General features: G+C 41.5%; 1 protein-coding gene across 1 annotated transcript; it reads right to left on the bottom strand.

Annotated features, from left to right (window-relative positions):
- Window positions 1-542: 542 nt before the first annotated feature.
- LOC311320257 (uncharacterized protein) lies at window positions 543-4248 on the bottom strand (the record flags this gene model as incomplete). Its single annotated transcript, XM_084451990.1, has 6 exons — window positions 543-656; window positions 847-1091; window positions 1268-1432; window positions 2319-2447; window positions 2620-2760; window positions 4130-4248. The coding sequence occupies 6 exons, from the start codon at window positions 4246-4248 to the stop codon at window positions 637-639; spliced, it is 819 nt and encodes a 272-aa protein (XP_084308116.1). The 3' UTR covers window positions 543-636.
- Between the last annotated feature and the right edge of the window lie 5559 nt (window positions 4249-9807).

Here is a 9807-nt window from a genome sequence, read left to right as displayed (position 1 = left end):
ATGGCTTTTTAGTACATTTAGTCAGGGATATAAATCTTCTTAGTTTTATTTATTTATTATTATTACAAATGTTCTTATTTTTATATTTCACTTTTTGGATCAATAAATATGTTCAGTTTATATTTTACTTTTTGGATCAATAAAAATGTTCAGTCTAAAAACATGACTTACTGTACTCCACAGGATACACGGTTCAAATTAGAGTTGGTAACGTTTTGAAAATATGAAGACATTTTTATTCATAGAACAATGTAGTGCCAGTATGAGTCTGAAAATCAACCTTCACTGTTGTACATATGGAATTTAAATAGACATTGCAAATTAGAAAACATTACTTCATAAATAGATTCAGTTATCAACATCCCTCAGAGCACATCCCAGAGCTAATAATAATAATTCTGATTTATATAGCGCTTTTCACATACTCAGTAGCTTTACACTAGAGGTGGGGGGAGGGGGTGAGACAAAAAGAATATTGCCACAGATACAACACAAGGACACAAGAAAAGGTAGAGACGGGCTAGGAGAAGAGAAGAGGAAGGGGAGACGGTGGTGCCATCTATGGTGAGATTGAAGTTGTTGATAGGCCAATGTCAAAACATTGCAGATAAGAGCTGTTCAGGAGTCCAGACTGGATCAGGACTGTTTTTTGGGTCCTGTAGAATAGAAAAATGTCATTAGTGTTTGTTTTTCTACATGAATATTTAATGAAATCTGGATGTAAATAATCAGCACATGAATCACAATTCCATATTGAAGTTGAGACTTTGAAATAATCATCACATGATGCTAGTAACACAATCAGATACAGAATGGGCAGTGAATCTTAGACTATTGTTCACATACCAAGTCCTCTGGACATGTGTGCCTGTACCAGGTCCTCAACTGATGGAGGTGGTACTGGAGGGAGCAGACCTAGGTGTCTTGGGTCACTTTCACTTGGTGGCCTCGTCCTCGGAATCCCTGTTCCCGATTCCAGTCGTGTACTGACAATGTTGGCTTGGAGATCACTGATGTAGCTGTAAGTCTTTGGCTCTAATTCTGCAACAACCGTCCAGCGCTGTGACTTCTTGTTGAACTTCCGTTTAAAGCTGCATGATGGAAAAGGGAAAATAAACATAGACACAAAGTACATAAATTACTGTGATAAAAAATTAAATCTAGCTTGATTAAAAAGTAAAGCATGGTTAATCAGTGTCCAGCTGATCCATAATGTCATGGCTTCTTTGATGTGTGTGTGCCTACTACTCGCTACAAGTATACTAACATTTTATGGCCATTCTTGTTGATTGCCTGGGGCCGATCCTTGTGTGCATTGTAGTCTATAGCTGCCAAAAGGACCCGGGCGTGGTACACAGGAGGGGTGAAAGCGTAGCGTTTGCTGGCATACATCAACAAGTGATTGTGGTAGCTTTCCAGGTCTGCAGTGGATCTACAAATACATTCAGCACAAAGATATTTCCTTTAGGCTTGTGACCAAGATAAGATTTCACTAACATTTGATACACCAAACAATTACAGAAGCAAGACCAAGGAGCTGGTTGTGGACTTCTGACGGAGGACAGACCCCCCAACCCGATACCATCAAGGGTGAGGAAGTGGAGATGGTGAACTCATGCAAGTACCTGGGAGTGCACTTGAACAAGAGGCTAGACTGGACAGACAACACGGAGGCCATCTACATGAAAGGACAGAGCAGGCTGCTACGGATGTTCTACCAGTCTGTAGTAGCCAGTGCACTGTTCTTTGCTATGGCCTCTTTGCTGTGGCCTGCTGGGGAGGCAGCACTAAGACTGGAGAGTCCAACAAACTCAACAAGCTGGTGAGAAAGGCCAGCTCCATTGTTGGACAGAAACTGGACAGTCTAGAGGCAGTGGTGGAGAAGAGGATGAGAGAAAAGCTGAACACCATATTTGAAAACCCCTCCCACCCCGTCTATGATGAACTGTGGAAGATGGGGAGTACCTTCAGCCACAGGCTCATCTCCCCCAGGTGCAGAACAGAGCGGTTCTCACACTCCTTCCTACCAGCAGCCATCAGACTGCACAACAGCCATCAGATTGAACACCGAAACAGAATGCGCGGTAGTGAACACTGAACCCCCCCCCCCCCCCCCCCGGCTCATAAACACTGCTACCAATACTGCTACTAGCATCATAAATACTACTACTATCATGTTCATTGTTATGTTTTTATGTTTATTATTATTATTATTGTGTTATGCTTATTATCGTTATTATTATTATTATTATTATTATTACTATTATTATTACTATTTCTTCTCTGTATCTGATAATACATAGGACTTTCAGACAAACCTGAATGTTATGTATTTGTGAGCCTGACGTAGCAACTTTGTGTCAAGGACAATGTCTAAGACTGTGTCGCTCACGCCCACCTCAGGAAGTTCCTCAATATTGAAGGTATTCTTCAGAGCACCTCCTGTTCTGGTGAAGTAACCCCACCCCCAAAAATAACAATATTATTTTGTTTATGCAGAGTAGCACTTATTTGAGAATGTAAACAGTTTTGTTGAATAACATGAGTATGGTAGATTGGTTGCATGTAGTCATTAGCTACATCTGAGTGTAAAATATTCAACCTATTTCTTCAACATACTTCACACACAAGGGAGGAGTATAGCCCTCTTCACTGTCACTGCTGTCTTCATCAAATTCGACAGCACTCCAGTCCTCATCACTGTTTTCATTGCTGTCTCCGCCATCATCAGCACTTGACGGCTCCTCAGCCCAGTCAATACTGTAAAAGGAAAAAATAAGCACTGTCATAACCAGGCCACACCACCATCACAATCTAGGGACTGGCATCGCAAACTAGCCCTAGGCTATAAATGCTGTGGTATTTCTCATCATTGTTTTAACACTCTTGTTTTACTTGTATGCTGTCCCTATGGAAATACATACAAATGAAATGAAACAACAAAAGAGATGTAAACCAAGGCTAAGGAGGGACCCCAACAGCCAGCGCATTAGGGCCAACATGCCCACCCACAGAACGCTCCTTTCCGCCACACTGGACATCAACCATAACTGTTATACTACATAAAACAGCTGACAAGCAAAACCCACTATATCATGCTTGACCTAGAACTGCACTGCAGGTGCACACTCACATGCTGTTTTGGAGATTGTTGATGGTGTTGTCATCCAGCAGTCACAGTTTCATCACTGGTGATGTGCTGTACTGTGACTGTGTGTTCCTCTGAAATCTCCATCCTTTGAAAGACATGCAACAGAAAGAAGCATTACCAATGACAAAGAAGCGTTATCAATATGCTCTGTTCACTGCTGTAGTCCATCTCCACTACTTCCTGAAATTAGGTGGACATCTTCAGTTCCTGACGACTACTTCCTTCTACTAGACTGACGTTAGTATAGCTGGTCTCGTGCCTCTGCGTTGTGTTTTTGGCTCGACCCATGTAAATGAGGGTACTCCCCTGCGCACCCTCTGATCGTGAGACGGACGCGTTACCAACATTGCTAGGTACTTACGTGCTGGCTACCACAGGGACTCGCAGGCATTTTTACGTCTGTTACACCAGTAACGTTAGCTAACTTGAATACCTTGCAGTAGCTCCAGCTTGCTCTTCTGATCCAATACTCGCTACTCCAAGTTCTTCCAGTCTAAAAGCGATATGACAATCATAAACTAACACGGTCACGGTGATTGCGAAGATAGAGTTTGACATCCGTGTTTTCTACCAACGTAGTTGGCTAGCTAGCCAAGTTACCTTTCAGAGCCAGAGTCGGAGCCTGATCCACGGATCGTAGACAATGGGATTGGAGGGACAGAACGGTACCTTTTCAGAGGAGTGGATGCTATTTCGCCTTCTCGTTCATACCTAACAAACAGCCGACAGTAATGTTACCGATAAAACATCTGCCCCATACTAATCGATAGAAAAGGAGAAGGAATAATATTAGCTAGCAAGCTAGCGAGGCTGCCTTCTCATTCATAACTAACAAACAGCGCACAGTAACATTACAGAAAAAACATCTGCACCATACTAATCGAAAGAAAAGGAGAAGTAATTGATATATTAGGTAGATTGACATCCTTGTTTTCAACTTAGCAATCTTAGCAAGCTAGTGAGACAAAAATGACTTACCAGTCCAGTAGAAAGACGGCCACCTCGGCGTCCGTTCTGAATCCCCTCTCAGCTTGCAACTTTCTCCACCTTGTAAAAGCCTCTCCACCAATGTTTACTCTCTTCTTTCTCTGATCCATTAGCCGTCGCCATTGGACATCCCTGTCCGGCTTCATTTTATCTCCTCCGGCAGACATACTGTACTGTATACTGTAGCTAGCTAGCTAACCTGGTTGTCTCTTGAAGTTCTTTCTAAAATACCCCGCTGTGAACTGAGCCATGCAGCAACGAACTGCTGGAATATGGGGGTATAACGTCACTATTATGTGCTCGGCGCGTGTTCGTGCGCTTGCTCGTGCGTCCTCGTGCGCGTGCGAGAAATGACGTATACGCAATTTTCGGGGACCACCTTCTCAAATTTGCTCTAGAGCGCATACTAGTGGTCAAAAACTACATCGCGTACCTTTAAGTTTTTTTCCTCTCAAAAGAAACTTTTTTTTTTCCACTCATGAATATATGAAATGATTAGTGTCATGTTATCTTTTTACCTTGCTTATGCCAAATTAAAGTGAGGAGTTTTGGTACGTGATTGCATATGGGAAGAAATTAATCTTGGTGTGTTAAATAACCTTGAGTTTATTAATCTTTATTATGCTCCACCTAGTGGAGAATAGATTACTTCCTTTCCATATGTGTAGAATTAGGTTTTTACCAAATCTGTTTGACTATTTTTATGATATTTTATAATTTGATTCCACATGGTTGATTCTTTCATTTATATTATTATTGTTGTGGATGTTTTACCCACAAGAGTAGGGAATTGTTAAAGTATTTCAAGTCATCACCCATGTGTTCACTCCAAACATAGTTTTTCTGTTTTCCTACTTGATTGATGTTCCTGAAGTTCTCCGAGTTTATTGTTTTACAATGTTTGTGGAAACCAGAAGTTAACTCCATTCCCACAGAAGTAATCTTGTTTGTCCAGACCAGTTGGTAACGTCTCTCATCCCCATACCCCCCTTTAAAAGGACTCTCCCTTCTCAGTGTCTTTGCTCTGACTATGGAATCACTTCCTGTGTGAGAGACCGCTTGCAAACGTATTTCAGAATAAAGCTATTGTCTTTGTTTGAAACCAGCTTGAATCGACCACTCGCGTGCTCTTATTTTTAAACCAAGTATTAAAATTACAATCATAATATATATATGTATATATAATTTTTTATGTAGTTGACATCGGATACGGTTTGATACATGTTTATCCATGCTAACGTTATCCATGTTTGATGTATATTATTATGTACACGTTTGCAGTCGTTCAGAGACAGCACTAACGTGAGCTGAGGTAAGTAGCTAGCTACGTTAGCTAGCTGAGCTAACAGCATGGACAACGTCGCAGTGTCGATTTTAAGGGGTATGTATGCAAATATAGGTATGCACTACACAATAAATGTGTTAGTAGGCTACTAGCTAGCTATTTTGAATGAAGCGGGAACTTTTACTAACGTTAGTTTCATGCAGTTTGATGGCTGGTTCTAGGCCACTAAAGTTAATTAATCTCTTGCCACGTGTTCACAGCTGTAAACATCAGCGAGGGCATGATGGGCACCCTGTCTTGTGAAGACTTGCGGGATCTTTTCCCCAGGCCCAGAAAACTTCTTAAGGAGAAAAGCGGTCTGGCTTACCTGTCATAGTGGTGTGTTGGATGAGGTCAGTTTCTCAATGACATGGCTAATTTTACCTATAAGCAGCAACATAATTAAGTGGGGGGGCAATTCACACCCTAGTGTGCATATTTATACTTGTGCAGAGCTCTCAATGCTGCATTGCGGTTTGTGTTAACAAAGTAAAAATGAAATGGTGCCTTTACCAGTACCATAGTTCATTGCTTTATATTTTACAGGAATCTGGCTGAGAAGATTCAATACCAACGGGCAGTTCCCCTCCTGTGAATGCACCCCTGACACGGACATCCACTCCTGTTTAAGGATGTCCTGCTAAGTACACAAACCCTGAAAAGGTTGTGAAGTTATCCTTCCCAGAATATGTACTGCACACCGACACCGAACTTGAGCAAGTCCGAGAACAATACTTTGAGTTGGCGAAGAAAGGTGAAGAGAGCAACTGCCAAATGTCGAAGGACCTCAGATGCCGGCTAATCCGAAACACCATGACCAGTATGATTGCAATCCTGAGGGCAAAAGGGGATGAAGAATCAGACAGATACCCGTCAAAACCAGAAATTACAGCTATGGCAAAGAGAATAGTACTGTACTACCTTATGCTGCAGGACCGAGACCCAAACAACAAGAATACATGGGTAAGTGTTGAAAAGCATCCAGTTGATGACCAGTGTATTTCATGTTTGGCATTTTTAGTAGAGATTCTGAAGGATTTATTTAAATTTGTCTTGTCACAGGTGACTGTGTACAGACAGCTATACAAAAGATTGCAAAACGTGAGATCTCCCCAAAAGACCATTCCAGGTGGGAAACATGCAAAGAAGCGTCGTCTTAGTCAGCACCTCAGAAGGGAGTAGCACCACAGACTCGGGCAGTAATGAAAAAGGTTAGACTGCAACTATAACTGTTTCTTTTTGTCAACACACCCTGAAGAAGGAGCAAGCCAATACACTTTGGTGTGTTTTTTTATGACTCTAACCCAATTAATTAACATTTTTCAAACTACCTTGAGTGCCTGGACCTGGATTATTTATGCAATTTTTTGGGTCATAACTCTTCTTCTCTCCTTGAGTAGTATTCCCTTCCAAAAGCACCGGTGGTTTGAGGGACACCAGAAGCGCTCCTGTTATCTCTCTCTCTTACAATGAAAGAGGTGAGTTCCACCTTTAACATGTTGGTTTCCTTGCACTCAATAAGATGTACCAAGTGTCAGTCAGTGTGATATTGGCATATGCATTTTCTACTTACAACAATCACTCATTCATATCAAATATTGTCATGTATTGAATGATGACTTTTTGTGTCTTACAGCTAACAAGCCTGCAGACACAGACAGTCCAGCAACCATGGCCAAGCACGGGACCTCTCTCTCTTACAATGAAAGAGGTGAGTTCCAACTTTAACATGTTGGTTTCCTTGCACTCAATAAGATGTACCAAGTGTTAGTCAATGTGATATTGGCATATGCATGGGGCATGCATTAGAGACCTAAAGCATTCAGACTAGTGTGCGGCAAACTTTTCTACTTCCAACAATCACTCATTCATATCAAATATTGTCATTGTATTGAATTGTCTTTTTTGTGTCTTACAGCTAACAAGTCTGCAGACACCGACAGTCCAGCTACCATGGCCAAACACTATGTGACCCTACAGGCTTTTTGTAAAAAGAAAAGTCCAAACCACGACTTTGTGTCTCAGCTCCTCGATTTGGAATATGCAGCCAGAAGAGCATTCATTGATTCTGATGCCATCCGTGAGGAGGACAGACATGTGAAGATTTGTTTCAAGGACATTGAACATGTAAGTCATTATTGACTGGCCATAACCAGAACAATGTTTTATATACCAATTTCCTCCTAAGTGATGCATTAAAATATCTGTATTGCTATATAGAGCATCACAGTCCCGCCCTCTATGACGCTGCGGACTTTCCTTCCGGAACACGAGGCAGCGTCATAGATGGGCGGGACTGTGATGCTCTATTGGATATTTCATAGGTGATGGGGGAGCTTAAATGCATTTTGGACAAGGATAACAGCCACTACATTGAGGAAGTAAAGGGAAGATGGCAAGACTTTGGCCAGAAGGTGCAGTTTGTTTATTATTTTTTTTTTTTTAAGCATTATATCAGTTGTAGACTGTTGATCACATTTGACCTTGTGAATTTTATCTAAATGTAAAAGTAATTAAATATTTTCCTCAACAGTGAATTTTATCTAAATGTAAAAGTAATTAAATATTTTCCTCAACAGTTGAACAGGCCGTCGAGATCCTACGTGTGCTGCCATCACTGTTCCCCTCTACGTCTGCTCCTCCGAAGAGGGTACGAGATGCGAGTGAGGCTCTGGTGCATGTCCTCGGGTGAGCTGTGTAAAACGTTACAGGATCATTTTGACTGTCCAAAGGAACAAAAGCTGCAGTATTTAAAGTTATAGCTGAAGTTACTACTTCTCCCAACTCCCAATGTATTTCAATACGATACAATAGCCAAAGCAGTGGCGATTGCTCCTATGAGCCAGGGTAAGCCTGGTTTACCCATACAAATCCAGACTTTCAGACTGTTTTTGACTTAAATGCGTCTTGTATTCTGCCATATCGCTTCATTTTCATCCGTGTTTAGCGTTTTGGTAGTGCTCCATCTCCCCCTACAGTCCTCATGAAAATATGAAAATACAGTCCACGTTACGGCCCGTTGACAGCTGTTTTACTAGCTCGACATTCACTTAACATTGTAGGCCAGGTAAAATGATTCTGGCTTACGGAAATCAAGACGGAATGAAAAATCAACCAATCAAATTAGCCCACCGATACAAAACCACGAATAATGTCGTCATCAGTCGAAATGTAACCTAATCTGTCATTCGTCGAAATGCTTAAAAGTGGGCGTAGGGTAAGCCAGTTCTCAAAGTGCTTACATTGGAATTCCCATTGACATTTTAACATTGGGACGGTTTATCCAATCAGAACTTGTCATGACTGGCCCGTCATTCACGTCACCTGTCAATCATATTACCCACATTAGCTATCTAGCTAGCATCAATGAACATGGAAAACGGAGATCTTGAGTATTTGTTTAAAGTTGATTCCAAAATGAAGTGGATTAAACAAGTTTGGGTTACGATATAAGGTAGGTCTTTTGTGATTAATTACCAGTTGTTATGGCTGTGCGTTTTGCTTTGCCTAGTTTAATCAGCACGCGAGAGCGTGAACTTTGCTTTCTGAAGCGGTTGGCTAATAGGGCTAGTAGCCTATAGCCTAAACACTGATTAGTGAAGTAGGGGCGTAGGCTATTGAGTGCTGTGCCCTAAGGGGGTGTATTTTATCATCCTGTCATTCCTCTTCGTGGTGCTTGGCTATTGTTGTCATATAATGGCTCTGTAGTTTATTTATTGTGTCCCTAAAAGCTTGGTTGTTTCGGCCTAAATATTGTCCTCTTATTCGCTCGCTCTCAAATTATTGGCCTTTGTTGACGTGTTAAAAAACATCAGTAGCCAAGGCTACTGTAGTTTTCCTGTAGGTTTTTTACATAAGAATGCCACTGCTCAGCGCCCTTCTGTTGCTGTGAAACCTCCCATCAGGGCATGCTTTTAAAGCGCACCCCTCAAAAAATCGTGTGCGTGCTTCGTTGGTCCTGGCTTACCCGGTTCTGGGACCCACCAGACGCCACTGAGCCAAAGAGGATTTGGTTTGTCACAGCGGCAGTGGTACAGAAGGTAGTGAAGAATGCACTTTCCTATTCGCATATGTTTCTAAGCCTTCAAAGACAATCAAACCATTTACAGGTTTGTCACTGGTAAGATGTGTGTAGCTCTGTGTTTACATGTTCTGTTTTGGAAGGCTTGGAACGTGTACAGTATGTGAACCGTAAATGCATTGGGGACAGTTAAAAGCAACTTCAGATGTAACTTTCTCAGAACTGCACCTTTCGTTATATTTGATTGTAAACAAGCTAAGATTCTAAAAGGGCTTAGGTTCATACCAAAATTATCCTTTAAACTAAAGTGCGTTATCCTGATAG

The sequence above is a fragment of the Borostomias antarcticus genome, assembly GCF_949987555.1.
Source record: "Borostomias antarcticus genome assembly, chromosome: 17".
In the NCBI taxonomy this organism is placed as follows: domain Eukaryota; kingdom Metazoa; phylum Chordata; class Actinopteri; order Stomiiformes; family Stomiidae; genus Borostomias; species Borostomias antarcticus.
Note: the sequence above shows the minus strand (reverse complement) of the source record. Positions and strands in the feature narration are given on the sequence as shown.